We start from the raw sequence: 15,000 nt of genomic DNA, 5'->3' as shown, positions 1-15,000 counted from the left end.
CCTTTCAACCACCAACAAACCACGGGGTTCTTCAGAGGTTAAACCAGCTGGTAGCCCTGAAACTATACTGAAAATGATTATTAGATTTCCGAAATGGAGATCCAAACTCTCTGACGAAGGAAATGTATATATAGTTCGCAAACAGCCATCGGAAAAAAACCTTCAAACTTCGGCTGGAATAAAAAAAATCTATTACATGCGCTGTGAAATTTTTTGCTCTCCCAGGGAACTTTTGTTCTTTACTTACACTTTTATATTTCTCGTGAATGGGCCCCTGTAGGCGATTTCTGCAGTTCTCATTTTCTGCGGATATACATTTTCATAAATGCTTACATCTTCACAATAAGTATCTAAACAGTACAGGGAGTTTTTGTGTTACTGAAGCAGTCTATCTGTACTTAAGATTTTCCCTGACCCATAAGAACCCCACATCTTGTAACTGGAAAACTGAGGAATAAACTTATCATAAAATAATACACACACACGCTACTAGGAAAGAACAAGAAAAGATAATCTGTTAAAGAATGATATGGAAGAAGCAAAATCGCTAGACCATGAAAGGAAAACACATCATAACCACTGAATAAGTTCTTGGGTAAAAACAAATATTTCATAGGTTATCTTTAGACTACGAGCATGATTTTTTCGGAAAAGCGCATACGGGACTACTTCAACTACTTTATGTCAATTAAATCCTCAGAGAAGTTCTCGTAAGTTTGGACCTCACACTTGTGATTACTCTGACCTCGAGACCATAAGAATTATGACGCAATGATATAATCGGAGAGGCTGCAAACGTGGCTTGGAAAAGATTGTGTTATTAACCTATGCTCCATGCTAAAGGGGATAATGACCTCCATTACAATGCGTAATTAACAAGTGGATTATTCTGGCAAATTAGCCATGCAATAAAGTGAGAGTCTACACTGTACATGTAATCGTAGATTTTATGGAAGGGAGAATATCTACTACAAGGGACGTGAGCTGCATAGGAAGCACTTGTGTGCTACATATCTTACAGTACAGAAACCCACTCATTTAACGCTACAATGATTAACCCTTCGGGAGGAAGAGAGAGAGAGAGAGAGAGAGAGAGAGAGAGAGAGAGGACAAATCGGTCTGACCGTCTTTTATTTTGACGCATTAGAATTTTTTTGTTTTCAAGATTTATTCGCAAATAGCCCTTCTCGCGGCTTTACGACTGGTACTTTAGAAATTTGCAGCGCCCTCGTAGGGGAGGGGGTGCTAGTGTCGTCAGAGCACCTCACGTGATGCACTGTAGGCATTACCAAAAGTGCTTGCAGCGCCACTTCGGCCTCGAGGTGCGCCCACTCTCTAGCCTTTTACGTTTCCTACTTTCCGGCTTCCTTTTCCCAGCTTTCTGTCACATGTCTCTTACTCCCTCTCTTCACTGGATGGGTGAAGGCGTCGCAGTGCTTGGCTTTGAAGCCTGAATTTCATCACTCAAACTCATCTGGAGCGTTCAGGTTGAAGAGTTGAAACTGAAAGATGTATGTAATGCGTCGGATCTCAAAAAGCTATGTCCGTAAAGGCGTTACTGAAATTTGGAAGATTCTGTGTTACAAATATATATCATCGCATCTACAAAGTCTGTTATTACCTTCGTTTGTTCTGATAACAATTCTGAGTAACATTTGTTTCAAGTTACTCGTTTTGAAAAACAGCGCAACACTATCAAGAACTGCGGAGACTTTACTGAGAAACAAAATTTGGAAGTACTGTAATAAAATCAATTTCCCCATTCTAAACTTGGTCATTTAAATGTCCTCAGCTAAAATTAAAACACGCACAAACACGCGCACACACACACACACACACACACACATATATATTATATATATATATATATTATAATATTAATATATATATATATATATATAATATATATATATTATATATATATATATATATATAGTATATATATCTATAGCGTATGTGATTTTTATAATATATAATAACTCACGGCAGTAACTTCGTACGCTTCGCCCCTAGTCTCCTGACATATTTGCAGGTGTAAATGTGGGCTAGCAATCTAATTTCCATTATTCAATACTGTATGGAAGATTCAAGCAATTCATAGTAAATATTACTATTGTTATGATTATTTACATTCGTTCCTATGATAAGTACCAAATAACTATATGAACTATCAAGCGGATCACCACAGAACAGGGTGTTAGTAAGAGACAAAAAAGGAATAACATATTGAAAATTATTATTCATGGTGAACATTAAATGCAGAAATAAATATATAGAAAAAGTGAACGCGAGTGATCCCTCGTGTAGTGAACTCAGAACCAGGATAGCAAATGGTAATTAATTAATGAAGAGGCTCCAGCAAAATCCACGGTTTCATAACACTGGTTGCATGATCACCAGCTCCCACGAGATGATCTTCCATCCACGGAACGCATCTTAGAAATTACAACTAATTAAACAAATCACAAATTAATATAAGGAATAAGGAGTGCCCATCTTAACCTATATCTCATTGTATATAGACTCATTTCTATTGACATTTTCGGGAGTTTTCATATGTATTTTATATCTTATTTTATTTACCTATTTTTGCATTCGTCTGCATCATTACTTGTTAGCAGATGAAGTTACACATCCTTTTTCAATCTAGTGTGGTATATATGTATATTAAACAGCTTTTCACCGGGTTCCTGAAGAGAAATAATCGATAAAGCAGGAGTGAGGAAGACAAGAAAAGATGAGAAATACTAGAAAGTACTTTCCATCTGATGCAGCTTTATTTTGATTTATTATTCTGGTAAAAATTGTAATTTTATTTTGTATCTTGTTTCATTATCAGTTATTATCAGTTAATTATCAAAAATCATAACTTCAACTGAAACAAATCGTAAGGCAACTATTTCAACGTGAGCCAATATTGCATTGGAGTGTCTGACGGAAACTTGAGACTATTACACTGTGTCCAAGACTATTCTAAAGAGCGGGTTGAAAATCTTCCTTTAACTTTTGGAACCATAATACTATAGCTTAAATTGAATTGCCTAAAGTCTCTCAAACTACAGAAATATTCGTTATCGAGTGATATTTGCTTCTTGTAATTGCTGCCCTTTTTTTTCATCGGCAATCTCTCTCTGAGGTACAGGATACAATTGTTTTAAAATTTTGAGGCTAGCATTTTTCAGTACACTTGCCGCAAACTTTTTTTTTTTTTTTTTTAGATAATAAACCTACTATTATCAAGCCCACTCTCCGGTGACTGCGCTGCCATATTCTCAATATTTCAGAGTCGTTGGCAATGATAATTTTTCATACTTGTTCCTAATTCTGAGTCAGCCATCAAGATGAAGTAAAGGATTGCTTTAGAGCAACGTCAGTTGTTCGACAAGCATATTTACTTAGTATATTCATGTTACACATTTAGTAAGCTTTTCTCGCCCCTTCATCTCGAAAACGCCTCAGCGTTTCTCCTTCTCTTCTTCCTTCCTCCTCCTCCTCCTCCTCTTCCTCTTCGTCTTCCTCCCCCTCCTCCTCCTCCTCTTTCCAAAGCGAACCTCTCCTTCAACTCCCTGGCAAGAATGGCTCCTTCTATCAGCCAAATGGGACTGAGATGACGTCTTCAATAGAAATTATTTTATAAAACTAGGATAATCTGGCCAACATACGACACACGTATAACAAGCGCTGCCCACCTCCAACAAGCAGCATCCCTGTAACCCGCGTCTTGTTTATGACTTCATTCCAGCCCTTATGATGCTCTGCCATAAAGCTTGATCTCCTCGTGCGAGGCTCTTGACTTTGCATCCAGCTGTTCCCGAGGAGAGACGTGTATGAGATCCAGAAATATGACGGAGAAAATGAAATTACCAATGATCATGAGACGTATCCGGCGGCACACGTGAAAAGGGTAATTTGGGCTTAATGCCGGCTGCAGTAAGGGTTAAATGACGGAATTTTCCCCATAAGGCGCTATGGCTATAAGGTTGGAATGGTTAAGACAGGGCCTCGAGGAGTCATTGTGGCCACCATCTTTGGAATAATTCCATAATTCCGACTAGATGAAAATTGAATCAAGCTAGAAAATCATCCAAAAATAATAATGATAATAGTGAGGACGAAGCGGCGTTGCCTTGGCGATAATACAGTTGTGCCAAATAGTTGAGATCCCTTCCTTCCTTAGTATGCAGATACAGAACGCGCATCTCCCTGGAAAAGATGGCATTTCCTACATGAATGGAAACATTACTAGGATGAAAATTTCAGCATCTTATATAAATGTCACGATGACGCCTTACCCTACACAAATGTATACTTTTGCATTTGCAACATTCCCTCTCATATTAGCTGCAGTTCAAAAGCATCTTCAGAAGATAAAGCCTCACGAATCAATAGAGCGACAAGTTCACTCTTGCTTTCTATTAACGTAACTTTTCCAACTTATGACTTGGCCAAGAATACGAAATATTTGGGACGTTCTTAGTTTCCCTTAAAACCTGATGGCAAACACATTTGTTTGAGTTACTTCGACGTGATTTGATGTTATATTTCATCTTAGTGGCAAAAAATACAATAATATATATATATATACATATATAGTATATATATATATATATATATATATACATATATAGTAATATATATATATATATATATATATATATATATATATATATATATATATATATATAGGTATAGTATTATATATATATATATATATATATATATATATATATACATATTGTCACCCTTCTGCCAGATTGGTACTGTATTTTTTTTTATATAGCTAGTAGGGTGGCCATTTCCAACTCCCCAAAAAACGAAGGACAATTTTTATTTTGCCAACCAACCAATTTTTACCTAAATTATATATATATATATATATATATATATATATATATATATATATATATATATATAAATAGTGTATGAATAAAGAACTGAAATTAATTAATATTGAATTTTATTCATGATGGAACAATTTAGTACATAACTGGGGTGAACAAATTAACATTATTTTAGAAACTAAAGGAATTAGCTATCTAATGTTTTTAGTATTTTGCCCCTTTCCTTGCCATCTCTAAGAGTTTTCTGTTGGCTAGAAGTCTTTCGTACATGGCTGGATAGATACAAGTACACTGCGGCTCCATGCCTAGTGTTCCTAACTGTGCCAACAGCCACTATATAAAAAAATTTAATCGTTATTTTGACCATCAGTTCTCACTGTTTTAGCATATGTATTTATATTTATTTATATTCTTAGTATTAATATATTTATTTTAGATAGACCCAAAAAGCAGGACAAATTCGCGTCCTTGTTATGGTGAAACAGAAGTGAGAATGCTTAAAAACAGGACTGTTCTTCCTAAAGCAGGACGTCTGGCCACCTAATAGTATTATTTGATCTGGTAGTACTGTACAGTGCATTTTACTGTACCTCTTTTTGAGATCCCTTGAATGAACCTTTAAGCTACCCTGTTTCCAGAGTGCTTTTGTTGGCCACGCCTTCTTTGGGTTTTCTTCGGACCACCTACTGTGATTAAGTGCCCAATGGAGTATCCGACTTATTCTTCATATTGTTGTAATGTATTCTTGTTCTTTTATAAATCTTGAGAGAAAATGTATTATATTTAAGGTTATCTAATTTTGGTATTTGTGCACTGCATAAGTGTTTAAGTGATTCCTTGTTTCTATGTGGTAAACTGGGTTAACAGTAACTGTGTAAATCATGGCGTTCTTTTGTTACTAAATTGTTAGTTTATGCTCGAGTGTGACATTAAACCTTACTTATTTTCGGTGATGTGTGAACCCTGGCTTAGAGACATCACAATATATATATATTTATATACACACACACACACACAAAGATATATATATATATATATATATATATATATATATATATATATATATATATATATATATATATATATACATATATAAATATATATATATATATACATATATATATATATATATATTGCAATAGGGAGATGCATTCTGCCTTTTATCCATTTATTTAGCGTCTCCCTACTCTAATATGTTTATCCTTGAGTAATTGCTCCTGTCTTCGTCTCTGTTGCAGCTTCTTTGATACTTCTGTAACTTTCTATATCTGAAGCCAATAACAAGGAAAATTTTAAGGAATGTGCAAAATAGTGAGTAAAAACTTTATGTCAATAGGAAACAAGGTGGGGGTATATGATGGGTTTACTAAGCTGCCTTTTCTCTATGGAAGTTCAATGTGAAAAAATAAGGTTAAATGTCCTAAGATGAACTGTTTGGGCTACCATAAGTAGTTTAGGACAACCTGGAAAGATTGTTTTTGTTTGTATGGTGCTTTTCCATTGCATGGAACCAGTGGTTATTCAAAAACGGGACCAACGGCTTTACGTGACTTCCGAACCACGTCGAGAGTGAACTTCTATCACCAGAAATACACATCTCTCACTCCTCAATGGAATGGCCGAGAATCGAACCCGCGACCACCGAGATGGGACGCTAATACCATACCAACCACGCCGCTGAGGCGCTGCCTGGAAAGTTTGAACTGTGGGAACTTGTAGAACTGGGAAAAAGGTTAAGGGGGAGAATAGAAGGGATAGACTGAACCAACAGATGAAAGATTTCTGAGATGACCTGCTCATGGAAATACAACAGTAGGTTTGGGAAGTGTTTAGTATATAACTGTTATGCATATATATATATATATATAAATATACTACATACATACATTTAAAAAATCACAGTAGACGCACGTAACTCCAGCAAATAAGCTACTGCCACAGGAAAATGATAGCCAGAAAGATATACCAACCGCTTTGGCCTTTAATCAGACATTGTCGAGGCACAAATAAAATACAGTAGGAAAGAAGGTTACAAAGTATAGAATAGAAAGAGCTTCATTAAACATTCAGGAAACACGAGTGTGTACAAGGGAAAAGGGGAAAGGTGTAATGTGTGTTCGAATCGGTGTTGATGAGCATTCCCCTCAAGGAAATGAATGGCTAACGTTGTGCAAGGGGGTCGGTCACCCCAGATTCCAGTTCAAATGTGAATTTAGTCATGACTGTTACATTGTTTTTCTCTCAGGTCATTCCCTACTAGAGAAATATTTTATTACTGATATCAAATGCACTACAGTCTCATAGGAGACTCGAACCACCAAATTTACTTAACTTCGTCGTTACCAACCACTTTGTGGTTTGAGTCGAGTCCCCTTGGTGACCGATGACTTGTCACTTATAAATCTCTACTCAGTGTAAAGGTGCGTTTAGATTGGAGATTAAACTCTCCCGAGAGACGGCTACTCTCGCGCGACTTTCTCTACAGCGTGTTTACACTACCAGCAAGTTTTTCTCTCCGAGAGCTGTGAGGGAGTGTCGCGAGAGAAAGTGTCCGAGAGTCGGGTAAGATTTCTCGCGCATCTATTCACACTGGAGCCAGTGCCAGTCGACAACTAGCGAGGGTTGAGAGAACATGTCTCAAAAGTGCCGTGTTGCTGCTGCATTAATAATTATGAACGAAGTGAAAAAGAAAAGGAAAAGAAGTATGTGGGTCCGAAAATGGATAAGCAGAAGGGGAGTAGATGGAGCACATGCAAAATTATTAAGAGAATTGTTTGAGGAAGATACATCGAGCTATAAGAACTTCGTATGTATGAGCCCTGAAGTCATCAAGTTTTTTATTTTTAACTTATTTTTTTAACGGAAAAGTCTGCTTCAAGTGCAGCCCCCTGGAGAATCTACGTATAAGGAGAAGATGCACTTGACAACTGATAGCCCTCCAAGGCTGCACTTGATGAAATGAGCTTTCTAGGGCTTTTTGAAGTGTCCGCATTCATTTCTCATCATCTCCTATGTTGCACTGAAATGCATCGTGTTCTTACCTGAATATTACATAGTATATGTAGTACTGAAGATTACATGTCATTAAGTATATACTTATAAAGAAAGTAAAGTTTTTTTTTTTTTTTGCTTACATTTGAAGGACAAAGTGCAAAATGTCTGTTTTTTACCAAAAGCAGTACAAAACCTGACTGGAAGTGCTTGAGTCTAAAATGTCCGGTATAAGCAAGAAAAATTTCAGCCCCCGAGGACCCCAAAGCAAAGAATGACTAAAAAGAAAGAAATAAATAACAGAATGCGGCGATGACAAACCCCGAGCCGCAGAAAAAAAATCCTACACTTGAAAAGAAGGAAAAATAAACAAGGGAAAGAAAAGAAAAATTGCTTCATCCCGCACTCATGTTCTCTCGCGAGAGTAAACGAAAACTTTCACAGATCTGAATATTCACTGAATAGAGTGGAGAGCTACAACCTAGCTCTACGGAGCGTGATGTCTAGACTGTTTAGACTGTAGCGCGCGCGAGAGAAGAGAAAACACTCGCGAGAGTAGAGAGAAAATCTCGGAGAGTACTCTACAGCCTGTTTCATTCCATAGATCAGCTGTCTGAGAGCAACTCGCGGAACAAAAAACTCTCCAATCTAAGCGCACCTTAATGTTTGTGAAACATTATATATGTATATATATATATATATATATATATATATATATATATCTATATATATATATATATATATATGTATGTATGTATGTATGTATGTATGTATGTATGTATGTAAGATATATATATATATATATATATATATATATATATATATATATATATATATATATATATATGTATATATGTTATATATGTATATATATATATAATATATATATATATATATATATATATATAGGGATATAGATATATATATATGCTATATTCAAAAAATCACAGTAGATGCAAGAAACTTCATCATATGAGAATACCATAAGAAAATGATAAGGAGAAAGTTATACTAAGTGCTTTCGTCTTTATTCAGGTATTAACAAGGCACAAATGAAATACAGCTGGAAAGATGGTTACGGGGTAAACAAAACGATCAAGAATACCAGATGGTTAATTGTCAAAAGAGTAAAATCAGAGAGATAATCTAGGATAACCCGAAATAACGCGGTCACAAACTGAAACCAAAGATTTAACCATAAGAGAAACGGAAGCTTAGCCATACAAAATCCAAAAACATGTGCAAAAATTAATATATTACTTTAGTTACTCATATATATCTACAAATATTTTAATTATGAAGGCATCGAGTTTAAACAAGCCAAGACTTAAATTTAGAACACTTCCATTATTTGACTTGATAAAAAGCGATTCAATGACATTCCTTTTAATTGTGTTGCTACACGGGATTAAGGATCTTGCTTGACTCCAGTTAATAGGATGATCTAAATTTTTCATATATACGAATAATGCATTCGATACTTGACAGTTCTGACAAAACATTGGTTTTGTTTGATTCATTGTGAAAATGATTTTCCTGTTTGAGGAAGGGCTGATAGTGCCAATGTCGGTTTTCTAAATATCTTCCTTTTCCATTCCATTATATTAATGATTTAAGCATTTACGTTATTTATTTCTTTGAGAAAATTAATACTTCCCAGGAGAACTAATGCATATTTTATGGTACTTGTATCCGTCTATCGAATTCTCTAGACGGAACTTGAATTGCAAAACTATTAACAACAAATTACGTTTCTACAAAATCTGTGCATTACATTATTAGTAAACAAAGTCATTATCACTTCTCTTGTCATTCTCAATGCTGCTAACGTATAAAAAATTGTATGTTACGAATAAGGCTACTGCAACATTTATGCACCAAATCTGAAAGTTACAGATTATTTTTAATGAATATGTTTTCAATATGTACTCATAGCCATACAGCTATCATTCATCATTGATGTACTCTTAAATTCTGGGGGAGTGTGAGTAAATTACTGTAGCGATCATTTAAAATACAGATTACTTGTTGCCTAACTCCTCTCTCTCCTCCTCTCGTCTCTCTCTCCAACTCTCGTCTCAAATCTCATCTCTCTCTCTAGCTCTCTCTCTTTTATGAGCGATACCTTTTCAGGTTTACTACTCTTTTTTAGAAAAGATCTTTTCCTACGTCGATGACCTCCGCTTTCCGGCAACCAGCATAACTTTCACTCTCTCTCTCTCTCTCTCTCTCTCTCTCTCTCTCTCTCTCTCTCTTGCTTCTGTCAATTCTCGAATTTATTAGCTATAACCTAATTGTTCTACCATGAGTCCCACCTTGACTCCATCAGGTACAGAAGCGAGGATTAGAGTCTGCCAGCTCTTCATGGTAAAGATTTTCAAAGTCTTCTTTGAATCCCTGTCCGTTTGCAGGTATATATTGTTTTTATAAGTATCCGTTCACGTCGTACATACAGACATTTTCGTAAATTTAAACGTGGAAAATTGATGAAAACTGTGCCACCGAAAGAAAACATGAAAGGTCTCAAACAGCTTTGAAGAAAATAATCGTCCAAGCGCGAGGTACAATTCTGATATATATTCAGTGTTTAAGGGGATACGTCGTAAGATGTGTGGCTTTTTAGACGCACCAGTCATTTCTCTAAAAAAACTGAATACTTTCTCTATTTTACTGATTAACGCTGCGTAACATAAATGAATAACAAATGAATGTTACTTTTGTAATAAGGACACTTTTTGTTACAGTTCAACCTTTTTCTTTTCTTTTTGCAGTTTAAATGCTGTGTTGATGTTTGTATGCTTCCAATTAACATACATTTGTTCCTACATAAATACGAACTTTCAGAGCCGTATATATACGGCTCTGGCAAACACGAGCTGGAACTTTCAAAAGTAATTGGGTAAGTACTGCAAAGGTCTTCCAATATAACTACGTATGTACAAGAATGCTCCATTCCTTCCTCCCTACTCAAAACAAATGCTACTGGAAGACTTGAAATCGTGACATTAAAAGCCTTTGTGACCAGAAGAACACAGTGATCAAGGACTTACTTTTCGTTCTATATCGGGCTAGATTTCTTTGGAATTCTTTGCCCGACTTCTACGAAGTCAAACTCCTGAATGACATCATTGTCTCAGTAACTGCATCGTAGATAGCAGTTTTGTATGATTGAAATTTTAATAAAGTTAAGCTCAGACAGTTCATTTTTCAAATATGTTTTCTTTCAGGAGCTGTAACTTTAATTTCAACTTTTTTTTTTAATCAACATTTACATCCTGATATGGATATAGATTTTACGAAACTGTATAAAAGTAATTTCATTTTTCTTTTTCCTATTATCATAAATGCTACTGTAGTGGTGCTTGGTTACCTTAAATACCAAGTACTGGCCGTAAAACATTTCAGGCAATTTTTATAGATATAAATACTGACTGCTGGAAATGTAATCAGATGATAAATTGGACAAAACGGGTAAAGGAAAGATCAAAGAACAGCGATACTTGTTACCACTAAAAGCAAGTACAATTTGGAAACATAATTATGTTCCAGCGCATTAAAAGCAGTAAAATACTCTACAGTCACGGTTAGACGTTTAAATGTGTTCACAAACCGATAACATTGATTCGAACATTATTATATAAATAAATATATATATTAGGAAGCGTAAAGTATGCTCCTTATTTTTGTTTTTAGTATATTATCTAAACAATTAGATGGGAATTCAACAGAGCATACGGTCACCCATTAACATTAATAAAATAATTCGTATCTATGCATTAAAATCTGTTAAATAATCATAAAGACAAAAAAGCAAAGACTAAAAATAAAAACTGGACTATTTGAAAAACAGCCATGTTTCAAAAATCAAGTTATACAGCCGCTACTTGAAAATAAGGCAAATAAATACCGCCAACATCCCAACCCACCGGTGAGAGTCCTCCTAGAACAACTAAACCAAAAGGATTTATCAGCCAATATCTGACACCAGAGACCTGGCAATCAGTGAACGCAGCTGTGATGACCATGTTTAAGAACCGTAAGTCGCAGGAGCATCACCAATCCCAGGAAAGCACAGCAAAGCCGGTTTTCCACTATCCACCATTTTCCAGATATCAAAACACAGAATTTCGAGCGAAGGTTTCAATGCTGCCATATCATTTTCAAATGCTACGAAACAGGTTCGTAAGAGGCAAAGGTATCACTCTTCGAGCCCAATCGGTCGCCACTTTTCGTGCACAGAAAAATGGAAAATAAGTTCCAGGCACCTAAGATTCCATTCTTTGACCTGAGAATGCTTAGAACTATATTTATATAGAATCCCACATCAGCATCGCATTTCAGCATAGCTTTGCTCTATACGAAATTGCTGAGGTTTCAAAGATTTCCATCAAATGAAACTCAAGCATTTCTGACTGGGGAGCCTCAATGAGGACTTCGAACTGTCTAGATCCTAGAGTCTGGAGTTTAAACCAGTTCCAGTGAATAAATGTTTCTCTATCTATTCAGATTAATGAAAACACAAAGTATCAAAAATCAAATATATTGCGCTTTCGAAAAGAACAATATTAAGTAACAACAGGGAAAACAACAGACCAAGCATCGGCCTTCACGGCTATGAACATAAACATTCACGGAGGGCTGTTTACCAATGGCAACACCCGATCTATTCTTGTTATGTTATTGTTGCCAATGTCAAAGAAAACTCAATTAAAATGACTCTGATACGTGTTAATTCATTAGAATTTCTAATCAAAATAATGGCAATCAGTTTTCCTTCACGTGAAACGGGGATAGTTATTAATTTGTCGATATTTTCGAAAATTATGTTTTATCGGCTGTTCTATTGGCACCTCGTTTCCTTCGCTCAAAATCTACGGACTTCTTTTTTACACTTTGACATTTTATCTAAATGGCAACTTATACATACCTTCGCGTGGTTTAAAGTATACTAATTTTTCAACTATGTTAATTTTCAGATATGAGCTCATATCTTTTTGCCATTTAACGTATGTTTTTACGCGTCGACTTGATTATAATTTATTTAAGTAGGGGTTGAGAGAGGTGTTTCCTTGGCCTGTTTAGGGAATCACGAGAAGAATTTCACAGTCCTTAAGATTTTCTTGATTTTAAAAGTTTTGATTTATATACTCCTAACTATAAAACTGTTTACTAAATTTCTCTTTATCTAAAGATGACTAGCTTCATACTCGGTAAACTCGTTATCACTTATATTACAAGACCTGAAAAATAATCACGAAATAATCCCTAATTTTGCCATCTTTGGGTGGTTGGTAAAGCATGAATCTGAATGCCGATATCTTCTATAAAACTTGAATTTTGGACAACCAGATTTAGAATGTATTGCAGAAGTATTGAAGGCGGTAAGGAGTAGTCATTGGACATAAAATATATTGCAAAAGTGCAGTGTCCTAATTCACTGTTAATAGAATATTTGAAACTGATACAGTGCGTGTTACATACAAAATACTATATATGTATTTAGTCAGAAAAATGTTTAGCTGTCAGTCAGGAAAGGAAAAACCAAAAGTAGTTTATGAGGCTTCTCTTTAGTTTGCGAATGATTTTACAGTGTCGTGATGTTTGGCCTTTTTTAGAAAGTTCCTCGGAGGCATAATCTCCTAATCCGTTCATCTTCCAATCCCAGTGAAGCTCTTAACTAAATCTTGTGGTCCATTAGTCCATCATCTTCATCGATGTGACCACGCCCTCTCGCCCTCATCCCTAGAGCTTTCGTTCCGTCTGCCATCTCGCTTAATGTTCGTGTTACATCATCTCTGTAATCCCTTCCGTCCTTCCCTAATTACCGAGCACAGCTAAATTCCCATAACGCCCAAAATAGGATAGCATAATGGCTCACAATATATTTCGTCACTCATTCTATAATCACTCATTCCGTCTCCTTCTCTTCTCTCTTATTCAACTGTCGCGCTCAGTCGTCAACGTCGATCTCGTGTGTCATTCCAGATAAGAATGTCACAACCCTCTTGATTTCATCCTTCGAGAAAACCTTCCATCTCACTTAGGTTCCCTCGTTTGTCATGGCTAAGCTCACCCTCTTAAGATTTATAAGTATTACGGACGTTCCAAATTTTGTTATCCTGAATCCAGCAGTATCCCTTTGTGTCTCATCGACATCTCTTCATCACCTTCTCTGGCCTCGTTCCTTGTCTTCATGGACTATCATCCCCGCCCTCCCCCCTCCCCCTCCCCCTCCCATCCTGTCCTCTTCGACCGATCCCAACTCCTCCTCCTCCTCCTCCTCCTCCTCCTCCTCCTCCTCCTCTCCACACACACCTCCTAGTAAGTAATTTGGATGCAAGAGAGTCGCTATGAGTAACATCCCCCCATTCTCCCTTAAATTGACAATTTGCGTAAGTCCGGGATCTGGAAGGCTTTCTCTTTGGCTATGAACCACGACTACAGAGGTCTCTGGACCCCCCTGGGCCAAGCTGGAGTAACTGATCCTCCTGCCACTCTAAGGGCGCCATCTGTAAGCAAGAGGGGCCACCTGTGATATTGCCATCTTGTTTACATCCGTGAGCTGTTGGCGGGTGATGGCGATGGGTGATGGCTACAATGGCTGAAGTTGGCCAACGAAGGATCTGCCAACGGAAGAATTTCTCACCAAATCGGTTCACACGTAGGACCAGGAGCGCCCCGAGGCACTTCATCCATAACAACATCTGCCGCCCACCAAATCTTCAATAATAACAGCATGATCTCCGTCATTAGAATTTAGATCTAGCGTTTGGCAGACGTGAATAGCAATGTCCGCTAAGACGATGCTCCATGTCGGTCTCCATTAACGACGATGAACTCTGGCTCTCATCATTTTTAAAGTAATTCTGACAGAATTTTCATCTAAATGATAAAATAAGGAGATTAGCATACTTTAAAACTTTCGAGGCAAACTCCTTCCCTGTAATCTGTTACAGTTAGAGGGGAGACGCAAGAGGAAGCTTCTCTTCAGCTTGAATTTGGGTCTTCCTTTGGGCGCGAGAAACTCTTACAAAAATATCATCAAAAGAAAAAGTAACAAACAGAACACCCCCCCCCCCCCCCCCCCCCAAACCCCCAAAACCCCCCCCGCGTAGAAAATAAACTAGTATGAAAAACAGATTTCACTTCTAAAAAATTTGCAATCTCC

At 36.6% G+C, this 15,000-nt stretch overlaps 1 protein-coding gene across 1 annotated transcript in view; it reads left to right on the top strand.

The window, feature by feature from the left end:
* The window catches only part of LOC135201152 (uncharacterized), a 20,625-nt gene extending 6,464 nt beyond the window's left edge, over window positions 1-14,161 (top strand). Inside the window, exons 4-6 of the mRNA XM_064230030.1 lie at window positions 3,460-3,569; window positions 13,531-13,629; window positions 13,962-14,161. Of these exons, the coding sequence (XP_064086100.1) occupies window positions 3,460-3,569; window positions 13,531-13,629; window positions 13,962-14,161 (409 nt within the window). The remainder of the gene's footprint in view (window positions 1-3,459; window positions 3,570-13,530; window positions 13,630-13,961) is intronic.
* The last annotated feature ends 839 nt before the right edge of the window (window positions 14,162-15,000 follow it).

This window comes from Macrobrachium nipponense, chromosome 28 (assembly GCF_015104395.2).
Source record: "Macrobrachium nipponense isolate FS-2020 chromosome 28, ASM1510439v2, whole genome shotgun sequence".
In the NCBI taxonomy this organism is placed as follows: Eukaryota; Metazoa; Arthropoda; class Malacostraca; order Decapoda; family Palaemonidae; genus Macrobrachium; species Macrobrachium nipponense.
Note: the sequence above shows the minus strand (reverse complement) of the source record. Positions and strands in the feature narration are given on the sequence as shown.